General features: G+C 39.7%; 2 protein-coding genes across 4 annotated transcripts; both read left to right on the top strand.

The window, feature by feature from the left end:
* Window positions 1-2,116: 2,116 nt before the first annotated feature.
* On the top strand, window positions 2,117-14,003 carry sncb (synuclein, beta). 2 transcript variants are annotated; one of them, XM_004541078.5, is made up of 6 exons: window positions 2,117-2,276; window positions 3,277-3,410; window positions 7,614-7,643; window positions 7,908-7,993; window positions 11,630-11,716; window positions 13,156-14,003. In XM_004541078.5, exons 2-6 carry the CDS (start codon window positions 3,290-3,292, stop codon window positions 13,183-13,185), a joined length of 354 nt encoding a protein of 117 aa, XP_004541135.1. In that variant the 5' UTR covers window positions 2,117-2,276; window positions 3,277-3,289; the 3' UTR covers window positions 13,186-14,003. The 2 variants fall into 2 exon arrangements, with proteins under 2 accessions (XP_004541135.1, XP_012779429.1); XM_012923975.4 differs by having other exon boundaries at window positions 2,120-2,276; window positions 3,280-3,410.
* A 310-nt stretch (window positions 14,004-14,313) lies between these two features.
* Window positions 14,314-15,403, top strand: adirf (adipogenesis regulatory factor). Of its 2 annotated transcripts, none has more exons than XM_076891628.1 (3): window positions 14,314-14,467; window positions 14,632-14,694; window positions 15,136-15,403. In XM_076891628.1, exons 1-3 carry the CDS (start codon window positions 14,389-14,391, stop codon window positions 15,237-15,239), a joined length of 246 nt encoding a protein of 81 aa, XP_076747743.1. In that variant the 5' UTR covers window positions 14,314-14,388; the 3' UTR covers window positions 15,240-15,403. The 2 variants fall into 2 exon arrangements, with proteins under 2 accessions (XP_076747743.1, XP_076747741.1); XM_076891626.1 differs by having other exon boundaries at window positions 14,327-14,488.
* Window position 15,404: the final 1 nt, after the last annotated feature.

Genomic DNA, 15,404 nt, shown 5'->3' with positions numbered 1-15,404 from the left:
AAAAACGATTACAGGTCACCAGAGAACTTCAATCTATACATCTAAAAACCACAAACCAGGCGAGAAATTTGGGTGTAGTGATGGATGCAGACCTAAACTTAGAAAAACACATTAAGACAATAACAAAGTCAGCTTACTATCACCTCAAGAATATATCAAGGATAAAAGATCTGATGTCTCAACAGGACCTGGAAAAACTAGTCCATGCATTCATCTTTAGTAGGCTTGATTACTGTAACAGCATCTTTACAGGTCTACCTAAAAAATCAGTCAGACAACTACAGCTCATTCAGAACTCTGCTGCTCGAGTCCTCACTAAGACCAAAAAAGTGGACCACATCAGTCCACACTGGCTGCCTGTCCGTCAGAGGATAGACTTTAAAGTTCTGATGCTGGCCTATAAAGCTCTGAATGGTTTAGGACCAAAATACATCAATGACCTCCTGACCCAGTATGAACCATCCAGATCCCTCAGGTCATCTGGATCCGGTCTTTTATCAGTTCCCAGAGTCAGAACCAGACACGGAGAAGCTGCATTCAGCTTTTATGCTCCTTATATCTGGAACAAACTCCCAGAAAGCCTCAGATCAGCTGAAACACTCAGTTTATTTAAATCCAGGTTGAAGACTCACCTGTTCTCAGCTGCATTTGAATAAAGCACCAAATCCACACTTTAAGCTTAAATTTCAAAACTTACATTTAACTACTGATTTTATCTACTGTTCTGATTTTATCTGTTTTGATTTTATATACTGTTGTTTGTTTGTTTGTTTGTTAACTAGTTAGTTAGTTTATTTGCTTGTTTTATTCAATTTTAAATCATGCTTTTTATTTGTTCTTGTTTCTAATGTCTCTGTAAAGCACTTTGAATCACCTTGTTGTTGAATTGTGCTATACAAATAAACTTGCCTTGCCTTGCCTTGCCTTACATTTGTCACTTAAGGCATTTTAAATGGTTATATGCCAGACTGTGGTGTGCAGTACAGCAAATAAAACACTTCGGGTACATGTTATAGTTTAAACAGTACAAATAAGAGTACAAAGGCATGCACATTGCATAAGAAATATTTCGACATATTATATGGTAAATATTTATATAGCGCTTTACTAGTCCCTAAGGACCCCAAAGCGCTTTACATATCCAGTCATCCACCCATTCACACACACGTGATGGCAAGCTACATTGTAGCCACAGCTGCCCTGGGGCGCACTGACAGAGGCGAGGCTGCCGGACACTGGCGCCACCGGGCCCTCTGACCACCACCAGTAGGCAACAGGTGAAGTGTCTTGCCCAAGGACACAACAGCTAAGACTGTCCGAGCCAAGGCTCGAACCGGCAACCTTCCGATTACAAGGCGAACTCCCAACTCTTGAGCCACGATCATCCCATATATAAAGCTCATATATTAAAATGGGTCAAACCTACCATTTTCCGGTAAGATTATAGCAGATTCTTAAATTTGCAGGTTAATTGCATCCAAAATATATAAGACAATGGTGCCTCTGCTTAACATATAGAAAAAACAACAGATAAGCAAAAGTTTTATTTATTTTTTTTACATATAACTAATTTTTAATATTCAAATTGTATTTGATTAGCCATGTTATTATTTAATCCACTGAAATTTGCATCATATTGTCTTGTTCTTTATGTTAAAGATGTGTAATTTATAGGGGATTAAAAACATATTCTGGCGATTGTTAACTGGGTATTAATACAAGTCAGAATGGCTCTTGGATAAGTGGAAGGTGAGATGTTCCAGCAGTTAAATCAAAAATGGAGACCAGCTATAGAAAAACTGAGCTCTAGCAGTTTTTCATTTAATAAAAGTTCACAAACAGAAAGTGATAGATAGATAGATAGATAGATAGATAGATAGATAGATAGATAGATAGATAGATAGATAGATGGATATGCTCAGCAGAGTATGTAGTATGTCCAGAGAAGAAACGTAGATTTTCATGTATTTATTGTCCTAATGACACATGGTGTAACTATTGCAAAAAAAGTGGGCGAGGTAACGTGGAGTGGCCCTTTTTTCCTTGCTGTGACACATGAGGGGATCAATAGGCAATGGTGGAGAGAGGAGAGGGGGAGGGGGGTGTGGGGGGGGGGCGTGATCGTCTCAGCCGCACTGTGAAGGGGGCCGTCCCTGTTGGTGGAGATCTGCCCGAGGAAGGCCCACCTAGTGATCATTTGAAGATATCTCCCATTTAGACGGTAGTTTGACTCGACTGTATCAGAAGGGGACAAGTCGAAGGCTATTTGTAAATAGGTAAGAACACGTTTTTCTACTGCTTAATCCAGTATTATTATTATTCCTGAACATGTAGAGGTCACCTCCGTTTGAGAGCCATGTATGTGAGCGTCGTCACTGGAATGTTTGCACCGTGCTTGAAATACTATTAAATGCATAAAAAAAAAATACTAGTAATGATCGTGATTTTTTTTTTTCTGTGTACTGTTTGTTTGTACGTGGAAGATAATGCACGTACAAAAGACACAAAAGCCAGGGGCGGAATGTGAACGTGGGAATCGGTCGACGTGAACTGGTGCATATTTTAATCATTGTTGCATCCTTGACCTGCAGCATCCAGGATGGGACTCGGAGGGACGTGTGTAATGCCAGAATGAAGAATACCAGCTGTTAGTCTGCTTCATCGCGATGTGCCCCCCGCGTGTAATCGGGCAGCCTCGTATCGCTTCCACACCACACAATTCGTCGCTAAAACCGTTATTCGTGCAGAAATCCTATCTTACACCGCGTTTCCCTTCCCCCAGCAACGCCATGTAGCTCTTGGAAATAGATGCCACCTTCTATCGTAATACGCCGTGCAGTCCTTTAAAAAAGGGGGCCCGGCGCAGTCATCCTGTCATCTTTCTGCTACTAAGAGTAGCGTTACAGACGAGCAATAATTAATGAGTTGCCTGCTGGGTTAACCATTTCATTGAAATATTTTTACCTCTGAATATTTCATGCATCGAGGAGGGTGTGAGGGGGAGAAAAATGGGGTTGAATGCATGAGTGAACAGAAGGTTTTTACTACAGCCTGATGGCTGGAGTGTGGCTGTCACGATCCACCACAGGAGGCGGTGCTGCCTTCTCTTCTCATAATGTATGCTCTAATATTAGACTGGAATATATAAAGGTTCATAAAAAATGGATGGGAATAAAATAATTACCCTCCCGTATTAATAATGAGGCTTTAAATGTGTATAAATAAGACAAAGGCTGCACATTGACTGACATCAGCTAATGGTGCTTCTCTCCACAGTAGCTTGGCCAAGATGGATGTGTTTATGAAGGGTTTGTCTAAAGCGAAAGAGGGGATGGCTGTGGCTGCAGAGAAGACCAAGGAAGGAGTTGCAGTTGCTGCTGAAAAGACAAAGGAAGGAGTCATGTTTGTAGGTAAGATGATCACAAATGTATGCTTGCAGATTATTTGCATGCAAATTGTACACACGCCTGTTATCGTCCCGCTACATGCAGGAGCAGCTGTAGAAAAGCTCAAGGAATATTTTATGACTTAGATCATGCAGTATACATCCTGAATCAAATGCTTCAATTATACAGTAGCTCTTCTTACTAACTGTGTAAATCTCTTATACAGGAAACAAACAAGCAGGAGGCTGAACGCATTGTTCGCCTATATATGTTTGTCTTTGTTTGTTCTCAGTTCACAGTTAAGGGACAATATTACAGCTATCCATAGCTCATTGTGTGCAGAAAGTGCATCCAAGTGCCTTCCTTTGATAAATCCAGTGTCGTTCACTTGAGTGGCGGCAGTATAATGAACCAGCCAGCCTCTGAGCTGATCAATATTTTTGTTCTAATGTTGCAAGCCGATTTGGTGTAAAATACCACAGCGTATCAAAAAATGAGTAATCCAGCCCTGACTCTCAATTTCAGCAGAATAATAGTAGTGAACTCTGTTTCAAAGTATTTCGTTGTGACGTAGAAGTGTGTGATACAAGGAATCTGGGTGTCCTTGTGGCCTGTCTAGGTTATGGGAAGGAGATGGAAATAGGAGTGGGGGTGGGGCAGCTGATGGTGGGAGCAGCTCCTGCAACATGCCTGTGGATTGGATAGCAGCAGATTGTAAAACAGTGTCAGCAGTCTCCTCCTAGGGACAAACAGACCCTAGGAGGAGCAGGCCTGCTTTTTGTGCTTTTCAGTGCTGGCTAACTTGTCATTGACAGCCTGCAACTAACGAGCAAATCTGTCTGCTGATTTAAAGTGTAGTTGTCAGATATGCAGCTTGCATCATTAACCCAATCTATATCACTTGGTTTCAATCATTAATTAAATAGATGTAGCAATGGAGGGTGATAATACGGTATTTCTCAACATTTAAAACATTTAAATCATTTTCTGTTATGCTGTAAAGGTAGTGCTAATAAATTACTCAAGTAATCAGTGTAATTCATTATGTACTGGTGTCAGTTAAGATTTAATATCCCAGCATTTTTGTTGATAATCTGATGATTTAATGTCTCAAAAAAATTAATCAAAAGTCACATTTTCAGCAGTTGTTCTTATTTTACTCATTTGAGTTGTACAGTTTCCATGATCTTTTATTCTAAAATTTACATTGGTGTCTTCAGATTGGCTGCTTTCTTTTAATCAACATACCAAAAACCAGAACGTGTTCTCTGTGTGAATACATAAGATGAGAAGAGCAGCAAATCCTCACGACTGGTAGAGGATGCCACAAGTGACTCGCGCTGTTAATCAAAAGAGTTGCTGATGAGTTTCCATTGATCGACAAAGTGATTTATCAGGTGCACTTCAGCAGTCTTTATTTGCAACTTTCCCCATCTTGTTTGTGATGACAAATAGTTACTTACGTATTAGTCGGGAGATCAGTGTGACTCAGGAGACGCGGAGCAGGCCTGCTTGGAATTTATTTTGTCAGCTGCTGAGTTGTTGTGAGAGGAACCAAATTTCCAGTGACAGGCCTCCTGCTTGTTTTACAGTCACCAGCTTGTATAATTGATTCCGCAACAATATGATGGGTTACAACATCGAGCACACATCCAGCACAGGTTGTCAAATGTGTTCGCATTTCGGTGGAATCTCATTATCTTACACATTTAGCATAGTGTCCCTGTCACTGATCAGCACCACCAAACGTATCAGACTGTAGTCAAAACATGTGCAGAACCAATTTCATCATGTCCTTGTTAACGCAATGGCAGGAAAGGCTCACTTCTGTGGTGTCTCTGTGGTTCTACATGCCGCTGTTGAATATGGTGGTGCCCTAGAAAGCTGTATGTGATATGCTTGACAGTCCCTCATGGAGGAGGGGTAAGAGTGATCTAATAGGACTGTGGCCCACCTTTTGACAGCTGCTACTGCTGCTGCAGCTGCAAACCACCCAACCACCTGAACTGAGCAGTCAGGCTGAGAAAGGCAAGCAGAGGTGGGAAAGAGAAACCCCTATAGTATAGGATGCTATTCATAAAGCATCTGTTTCCTATTTTTTTATGACAAATTAGTATTTTTTTACAGCATCACATTAAAAACTGTTTTTATTTTGCAGACCCTTGCAGTCACACAGCATCAGTCCGACCATATGGAAATTTAGTTTACACAGTTATCGCTTTTGCTAACATTTGCAGTTCAAAAAAAATAGCGTTTATCTGTAATCGGTTTCAACTATATCATTTCATTAGTGCTAATTTGTTCCATCCTTCTTTTCTTTTTTTTACTTAAACACTACAAGAAATCATTATCAACCCTTTTTTCCTGATGATGGAAAATGTTGCAGATGTTTTGTTGAATCCGTAGTCTAAAAATATCCAAAGTCAGTTTGTGAAGAATAATAATTCTAATATCATTTGGCAATCACACCTGCAGCTATCTTCCATTTGTGCTCCATTGCGCAATAGCTGCAATTTACCAAAGCCAAACTTAAATGGAGGCATCACTCAGATGTACTGTATGCTTTGCTTTGAGGCTCGCCTTTTGAAGAGTGGCTTCTGTACTTCATTATTTCTGCTCTTTTTTTGTTGGTTTTTAAAGGCCCTCGGGGACCAATAAGTCCACTGACTGTTGCACAATAAAGAGGATGACAGGGCTTGAGTGATCAGAACTGGATGGGGCCTGCAGTAGATTGCCCCAATAGCATGATGGAGTACAGCGTGTAGATGGATGACAACTGCCAAAGAATATGGATCAGAGGACTGAACAGTGGCTTGGTTGTGGTTTAATAAGTCCTTACAATAAACCAAGAAGCCCGACTACTGTAGCCACCACTGTTCTCCAGGACCTGAGGCAAACAGTGAAAGATAAACAAAAATGATATTACAGTATTTATGAAAAGTAATTGGTTGGCGGTGATGGTCCAAATGTAATCATGTTAATTCAATTTCAGTTTATCACAAGAGGTTTTCTGGACTCTGGAACTTACTGCAGCTTTTTGTCATGTCGACATATAGCACTGGAGGAACAGTATATTAGGAACTGTGCTATCAGGTGGATAATGCTACACTCACAGTAGGAAAACAGTGGCTGGAGACTGCAGTGTGACCAAATTAGTGCAAGCATGTGCAGTGAACCTGTGATCTCATTGCCTTTGCAACAGTTGCGTCGACGACCAGCTGCAGTCAGTTGCTGTCTTCAAAGGGATCTTGGTGCATCAAGATGCAATAAAAAGGGAACAGGAGGGAGTCAGTGTGCTGCTAGTTTGCAAATGTGGTCAAGTTAGCAACTGTTTGCAATTTATTTGTTATAATTAATTAAATCAAATAAACAATCAAAAATCACACCTCTGTTGCCATGTACAAACACAGAGACTCCGAATCTTCCACAAATAGTGATGTAATTGCTGTAGAACCATGATTTAATTGCAAAATGATACGAATGATTGCTTCTGTATAGGAATATATACAGAGTACGGTCAGCTGGGTTGAGTGCCCTACTGAAAAGAGATGTGTTGCAGATGAGTTGCGCTCATCGGTGCTGATTGTAGCATGTTGCTTATCTAACTGCTTTTATTAAATAGATAAAAAATGATTTGCAAACAATTGCGAATCTGTCTGAGAGTGATTGCAGCCAATCTGAGTCACACCACAACTGTTTGGAGGGAGGTTGTTTACCACCAGCTGATCTGTGCAATCGCTATGTTATCAAAAGTTAAGGGTTTTCACACAACCACAGTTTAACAGTTGGTCACCAGTTTTTTTTATTTTGCCAAATGCAAAAAGAAAAAAAAATCAATGCAATCACTGGGCAAACACTGAGCTTACCTAGTTGCAGAGACGTTGCCCTCTTCGTTTTTGTTTTTGTTTTGTTGTTGTTGTTGTTGTTGTTTTGTTTTTTTACTTTTCAGTAGTAAAGAAAAGTACATCGCTTAAAAATGACAAATTTTAACAAATAATAAGGGCAGTCAGATTCAGACTTGACAATCATTTTGATGATTTCATTTAAAGCCATTTGTTGCATTGCTTTTGTCATTAGCATCAGAGAAGTGTAAAGTTATAGCACCTACACACGCATGCGCACACACACATTCACACGAAGAAAACTAATCTCCAAACTTCAAATAGTTAATTATTTGTAAAAGAATCTGTGCCTTTTCTGACTACAGTTTGCTTTTTCTCAATTCAGGTAGCAAGGCCAAAGACAGCGTGGGCACAGGTGAGTTTCCCATCTGCTCGTTACCTCTTTAAATTTCTGTTAACTGGAGTTCGAAGCCTGGTTTCATTACAGTAGTAAAATACTACTGATAACTGGAAAACGGCTAATTTGTCATGTGTAAGTGGTTGTTATGTCCAGTAGTGACATAAGAAGCAACGGAGGACCACAGTCATGCATCTTTTTAATCTATCTGCATTTGTCTCCCTCTCTCTCTCTCTCTCTCTCTCTCTCACTATGTGTGTGTGTTTGTGTGTGTGTCTCCAGTGGCTGAAAAGACCACCGGAGCTGTCGGGAACATCGTCGCTGCTACCGGCTTGGTGAAGAAGGACGAGTTCCCAGCTGACATGAACGTATGTGCTGCACGTCCTTACAGTGTAACACGTTGCTTTGTTGCCTGCAGTGAGGCAGAATAGCAGCACTGCATAGTGTTTAAACACACAGGAAATAAATTACCTGTGAACTTGAATTAGGAGTACAGCATTGTTGCCTTATGTGGGATCAGTATTGCATTACAACAAGTGGTGGAAAAAAAAATTTAAACTATTATATGAATGTCATAAGTCTTTAAATTGATTTTTTTTTTTCATTAAAAAAAACAAAACTTCAGCTTGCATAATTCCTGCAAAATAAAGCATAAAAAAAAAAGAAAATAACATTTTCATTTAGAAGGCATCCATTATAAGATTAATAGGATACACTTAAAACATTTATTTATGATATACCTTACTTTTTATGTTATTCTTTATCAAGCTTTATTGTTGCAATACAGCAGTTCATTTCTACAATATTGGTGGACTTAAGAGACTTGGACTTAAAAAGGAAAATAAAAGCAGAAGACATCATTCTAGTGTCCAAAAGTAGGGAAGCCTCAATTTTCCTATGATGCATTCTCTTATCCATGTGTGTCTGCCAACTTAACTTTGCTTTGAAAAACTGGCTTTTTATGGAAATTTGATCTTTGAGCACAAGCTGAGATTTGATATCTTTAGAAGGAATTCTGTACAGTTTTTACAGGTTGTTTGGCATTCAATGAGTAAATCAAACTGAACGTGCATTACTAGTAGGGTGCACTCTTAAAGATATTCATATTATGACAAACTACCCAGTGTGCGCTAACAATGCAGCAACTTACTCTTATAAGTGACCGGCTTTATTTAGGTCTGCACATGTGCCGGAAAACAAGTGGAAAACAAAAATCTGTTCCAAACGTATGCCTCAATTAGAGCTGGCAACTTGCGCCAAGTTGCACTCATAAAAGCCTGGATAGGATCGTGATGACAGCAGAGCCAGATTTAGACAGCAGGGTCAAATCTGATGAATCTGCATGTCACTTCAAAACAGAATTACTAGTGTGCATTTGGACTGTTTCATTCTGCCGCTGTCAGCAAAAGCATGCACTGTACTAAATGTATATTTCCTGTCTGCACGAGTTTGCTCGTGTCTTTGGTTTAGAGGAATAGTTTTCCATCTGCTGAGGATGAATACTACACTGGCAATTGCTTTTATACAGTTATTATAAAAGAAAAAAACTGGAGATGACTGAAATAGACTTGGGCTTTGTTGCTATATACTCATTTCATTGAAGAGGACTTCTCCAGTCTGCTCTGCACACAGAGCTGCATTCAATGATTATTAAGGATGCAGATCACTGTTCAGGTGTCTTATGACAGAAACAATCTCTCTGTGGGACTATCACCTCTCTTAAAGCAAACACTGCTTTTCCATTAATGCCCTACCCCCACTAACATCACCGAATGCTCTTGCCCATTGACCTCAGTGTCACCCCTTCTATCCCCTGCTTTTATCATTTTTTTAGGCACTCTGATATTATTATGCAAGGAAAGGCACAAAATCAAGCTGACTTGACACAGCAGCGGTGAAACCTGCTTATAGCAAAGTTTGGACATTTGAGTGGCACGTGCTGTGTTAGGATGCTTCTTTTCTATTGTTTTCCTTCCCTTTTAATGACCTGGAGATGCGCTGTCAGTATGTTGACATTTTGTCTATCTCTGTCAGACTGTCAGTGACACAGTGAGGTCCTCATCCGGTCCTAAGCCTTCATCACTCAGAGCTGGACCCTCTCCACTGACTCGCTAATCTAGTAAATCTGACAGCCTGCTCTAATAGGCTTCTCGAAGGCGTTATCTGAGTGATAAAGCTCCTCATTTCAGCACCCTCACAACAGACTGCTAAACTGTTGACACTGTGATCAAATGCACACAGCTACTTTTTGAGTTCAGTTTTGGCTCTGTTGGCCTCTAATCACAAAATTTCCCTTGCACAACCCATTCAGGTGTCACATTTTATAACATTTTATAAAAGCCTTGCCTTGTCTTATCCTTGACTGAATTAAAATTCGTGACCAATCAGAAATACAGATGCAAACAGTCTATTTCATGTTCACTTTTTCTCAGGCAATGATCCATCTGATTAGGGCTGTTCTAGCGATAGTTTTCCCATTGTGCAACCTCGACCATGCTAATCGTGTTGGTGGGCATACAGCAATAACAAGCCTGAGACAGCACACAGGATCACAGGCTGTTCTTTCCTGACCTAATTGACTTGATTAGTGCTGGGTTTAAAAATAAATGTGTGGTGCTGACCCACTAGCTTTGTTTCAGTGGAGCTTTATCTGTTTAAGAAAGCTCTCAGAAGCACTCATCACATGTCGTATGTCCACACAAACCATAGTGTTACACCTGTGTTATACAGATTTCTTTTCTTATTGCTGGTAAAGCAAAACAGCAATGATCTGATCTTACAAACAAGTATCACTCAGGTGTGTGTTCCCCACAGCTGAAAATAGTCCCCATCAAATTTGATATTTTTCTCCTGTTTTGTTCCTGTTTGAGTGAGTTTACTACTACCCACCATTGAGAAGGGCTGTTTTAGAAAGTGATTCTTTTTTGAAATTCACTTTTAAGTGGAAGAAAGAGACAGTTTTGTTTGTGCAAGCTGCTGCGGGGTGGTTCCGTAAGAAGGAAGTACTGACAGATTAATGGACTTTTCTATCTGCACACTGTGCCAGCCTTTTCCTCACACTCCAGTCCCACAGCTCAGTGTCTGCAATAGACTTGCAACAAGACCAAGACTTTAAATCCATACTAACAGCTCTGTATGGCCAAAAAGCTACAGTCAGAATCATGCCACAAACTCATATATAGCATATACTCTTTATAATGTGCTCATTTCAAGCAGTTGATCACCATTTTCGTTTAGGGTTCTTAAATGTTATGCTCACACTGTCAAACAAATCTCACTCAAAAATAGAGCAAGTCCCTACTTCACGGAAAACGCTGGCTAAATATGTTAACAGGACAAATGTTTTGTTTGTAGCTTCTGGCTGTTTGTTGGAGTCATTATATTATATTATATTATATTATATTATATTATATTATGAAGGTTCTGACTTTCCAGAAAGAGTTTTTTACCTTCAATACACTGTCACACCACTGTCACAGGGTTGTTTCATGAAGCACAGCATATGACTCAGATTGATGTTTTTTATGGGATTCTGTCAATCTGTAGGGGACAAAATATCTAAAGAAAACTCTATTGCAGTCCATTAAAAAGTTTCAAAGTAGTGAGTCAGGCAGAGCAATTGTGTCACCCATAGAGCTCTTCAGTTAGCTGAAATCCCACAAGGTTGTCTAATTGTTCAGAAGTGATTTCTAGACTCCTCAGAGAATTGAGAAATTGGACAAACCAAGAAATGTAGTTTTCTCAACCTTGTCTTTTGCAGAACAGACAACCAAAATTGAGAAAAAATGGTACTGTACGGCTATACTTGCAGTACGTTTTATGATTTAATTATTACCAGTTTAACTGTGCCTTGAAAGAGCATTAAAAAATGTCATTTTTGAGAATTCCCTGATGGTAAAAAAAATAGGTTGACAGTGTATTAATGACGACGTATCTGTATGATTGCTTCTGTTTCTGTAAATCTTTCCTTCTCTGTATCTCTTTATGTTTGTCTCATTTTCTAGCCTGAGGAGTATGGGCAGGAGGCCATGGAGGGCCAAGGAGAGGCAATGCTGGAGCCAGAAGGGGAGACATATGATGAGTCCCAGCAGGTAATCAGCCTACAATACGCAAAGTGTACACATGGCTCTGCTCTGTCATCAAAGTATCACAAGAATCAGCTTTTGAATTGGACTATAATTACATTACAGATCATTTTTGTGTAAAACCCTTTAAAAAAAACTGTGGAGTAGTGGACATCAGGCAGAGATGAGTCCATTCACTTACCGTAGATTGAGGTTCATCAGTATTCACGAGCTCTGCATGGATACACATTTTAGCTGTATTGGATTTCAATGGCACTCCACTTTTGCCCTCCACTTGTGTCCCACACAAACACTACAGCTCACGCTGAGGTAATTTTTTCCTTTCTGTGGAAATGATAACGGAGGACTTAACAAGCCAATTGCCACGCAGCTAGTACAGTGAATATAGCACCACCTACTTTCACTGAGCGTTGGGTGTGTGTCCGTGTGCACGAAGGAGGTATGTGAATCTGACACAGATGGTTATTTTTGGAATTTGGCTGTCAGGGGCGAGACAAACTGTGCAGAACTGATGGCTTTGAGTACAGATTTTAAATAGCGATGGTAGCATATAAAAATATCATACAGTGTACATAATGTCAAAGGGCTGATCGTGCTAGTATGAGAGCACTGATCCTGTGTTATTGCCACTGAATATATACGTTTTCTGAAGCGGGTGAAATAAGATTTATTTTGAGATTTTATGTGATTTCCAATAATAATATATTCTGTGTGTTTACTTTAATAATCCTTTGCATCAGTGGAGTCTTGCACTAGTTGGGAAAAGGAGTAAACCCGAGGCGTTCCCTGAGATCCAAATTCAAAGTGAATTTCTCCACGGATGTGTATCATCCTTGTCCTCCTACTCCTCCGTGTCTCTTTCCCCTCCCCCATCTTTTGCTACACCAGCGGTGTGCAAGCTCGGTCTGAATGGGTGTGGTGATGACGCTCTCTGCCTTCATGCATTGTGGGTAATGTCAGGGTCTCCCTGCATTGCTGTAAATATGGAGTCTGAGTGCTGCAGAGTGAACGAAGCCATCACTGGGAGGATCTGAAAAGAAATCTGTGTCATCCAGTATCACTCAAGGCTTTGTGAATACATTAGATGACATAAGACTGTTGGAGGCTGTGTTATTTATTTATTTTTTTATGATCATGTGTGGTGGAGGCGTGTGCAGGCTTGCAAGGATATGGAGAGTGTGCTCACGATGCGCGTCCTCGATGTAAGTGCAGTGTTGTGCTGCCCTCTGCAGGCTTGAGAGAAGCACTGAAGGAACAGATGAGCTCAGCTTCAACAAAGTGACATCATTACCGTCTGCTGAGACTAATAAACTCTGTATCATATATTCTGCTAAATCACATTAAAGCTGAATATTATTTTAGATGTAGATTTACCTTTAGAGCTTCTGTGTGCTGCAAATTTTACTGGCCATCCTCATAAAAAAACTTGCTCTTCTTTTCCCCAGGAGAGCCAGGACTACGAGCCAGAAGCATAAGAGCATCAGTCGAAGCCACCGTCCAACCAGCAGCACAATAATATTTCTAATAATAAAAAGGACAAATGCTGAAACTATTACAATTATATTCCTGTTGCAAAAAAAAAAGAAAAAAACAATAAAAAAGACAAGCATTCCCACTGAAAAATGTTCTTCCTTCAAGACAAATCTTTTATTATTATATATTGTAAATGTCATGTTCTTAATGTAATGTGTTGGGTGTAGGTATTTATTGAGATGTAGGATTTGTCCTCACGGTCTCATTTCCTTGATTCCCTCCCAATGAAATGAGACCAGAACCAGGGCTTGTGACTTTGTACTTGTGTGTATCTGTATTTAGAAATGTGCAATAGATGTTCATCATCTTCCAATGAGACATTGGGAGTGGTAAAAAATAAATATGACCGGTTGCAAGCAGATATGAATACAATAATATCCTCCTAAGTGTCGACAATGCCTGTTTGTGGAATTCTATTTTTCTTTTTGCATTTCTTTGGAAGTTTAATTTGAACGTTTCTTGAAGTAAGAGTTTTTTACATTGTATCTTTATGATTGCTTGTGAAATCATTCCAGTAAACTATCTGTTAGAAACTGACAGAGTGTACACGTTTGTTTGTGTGGGTGTGTGGGTGTGTGTGTGTGTGTGTGTTTGTTTGTGTGTACTGAAGATTTTATCAAGTTAAAGTCAATATATTATGTCTTGGAATCATAATGGTTGTCATAACAATATGTGCTTTAAATTGCAGGACTTGTCAATATAAAGGGTTACATGTTAAGCCAGACATACAAATCCTCTGTAAATAAAAGGTTAAAAAATACACATTTGTTAGCGTTGTTTAATAATGTGCAAACTCATTTACTGCGCTGATCGCTCATCGCATTTTAAATCTTTTCTAAAGTTGACCTCAATAAGAATCTATTATGCGTCGCCCTCGCATGTTTATCTTTTTTGCTCACTCTTGTCTGGGGTTTGATTAAAGGATGTGTAAAATCTGCTGAGTAGGCTCTGGCCATTGGCACAATGGTGCCATATTTGGGATTCCAGTCTGATCGTGCCTCTTTGGGTGGGTTTTGTTTTGGTTAATCCAGCTGGAACGTGCAGGCTCGGTGGTGCCGGGCTCAAGCCGAGGGTATTAAACAGCTGCTCCTGCCGCTCTCAGGTCAGAAGGGTGTGTGGAAGCTGCAGGGACAAAGACAGGAGCCATGGCATCATTCAAGAAGTCCTTTGAGGGCCTGAAAAGCACGAGCCACTCAGCCGCTAAAGGAGTCACAGACACTGCAGGTACAGACCGGTGGCTACAAGGTGATACGATCGACATCAGACCTGGAATCAAGAGAGTTGTACTGCAATTAATACAGCATTTTATTTTTCTTTCTAAGAGATTTTGCAGTAAAATGAAGTTTAAAAGCTGTCAGTCACTTTAAAAACCTGTGATGCGTTTCCAGTGCAGGCAGCTGAGGAAGCCGTGCAGCAGGTGGCAGACTCCTCCAAAGAAACAGTCAACAAAGGTAAGGCGCACATTCCTTCTTTCTAGCATCATATACTGTAATTAGTTGGTGTTTACTGAGGCATGGATGGCAGACACAAGCTGTCAGTCATATTACTGCCAAATTAGATGTTTAATTGCTAATAAAAGCAGAGCAGTTAAAAGGAAACATGAATTGTAAAAATGAATGCAGTCAAAATAGAAATATTGGAATTATTATAACAGTATGAATAAAATGCAAATTTTATATTGTTTAAAATTAGTTTTAGAAATAATTCCTCGGGTTATTAGAAAAATTTGAAATGTGGAGAAATATCATATTTGACAATCATACAAATGAATGCACTGTGAAAATATTAGTTGAATATTTTTTATTCAACTCTATCCAGTTGAATATTAGCTGAATATTAGAGGATTTGTTGCTTAGCTTACTTCTCTTCTGTTCTGCTCTGACTTATCAAAGCTGCTGAAGAAACCAGCAGGCAGACTCAAGCAGCCATAGGAAAAGCTGCGGGCAAGGCCACGGACACCATCAAGGAGTTTGGGCAGAAAATGGAATCTAAATGATCCCTAAAGAATGGACACTTGTAGCTGAAAGTTAAGCCAACTTGTCTGATCACCCCCTTCAGGCAGGGGAAACTGTTGGGATGGAATTATGCAAACCATATAAACTATTTTTAAAAAGATATAAACTATAGTTATCGATATATATATATATATATATAGAGAGAG

The sequence above is a fragment of the Maylandia zebra genome, linkage group LG2 (genome assembly GCF_041146795.1).
Source record: "Maylandia zebra isolate NMK-2024a linkage group LG2, Mzebra_GT3a, whole genome shotgun sequence".
Taxonomy (NCBI): Eukaryota; Metazoa; Chordata; class Actinopteri; order Cichliformes; family Cichlidae; genus Maylandia; species Maylandia zebra.
This window is presented reverse-complemented; position numbering and strand designations above follow the sequence as displayed.

Coding starts and splice junctions, on each gene's coding strand:
- sncb (XM_004541078.5), top strand. CDS start 3,290: ATGGATGTGTTTATGAAGGGTTTGTCTAAAGCGAAAGAGGGGATGGCT. Junction 3,411..7,613: donor GGAAGGAGTCATGTTTGTAG/GTAAGATGATCA, acceptor TTCTCAATTCAG/GTAGCAAGGCCAAAGACAGC. Junction 7,994..11,629: donor AGTTCCCAGCTGACATGAAC/GTATGTGCTGCA, acceptor CTCATTTTCTAG/CCTGAGGAGTATGGGCAGGA.
- adirf (XM_076891626.1), top strand. CDS start 14,389: ATGGCATCATTCAAGAAGTCCTTTGAGGGCCTGAAAAGCACGAGCCAC. Junction 14,489..14,631: donor TACAGACCGGTGGCTACAAG/GTGATACGATCG, acceptor ATGCGTTTCCAG/TGCAGGCAGCTGAGGAAGCC. Junction 14,695..15,135: donor CAAAGAAACAGTCAACAAAG/GTAAGGCGCACA, acceptor GACTTATCAAAG/CTGCTGAAGAAACCAGCAGG.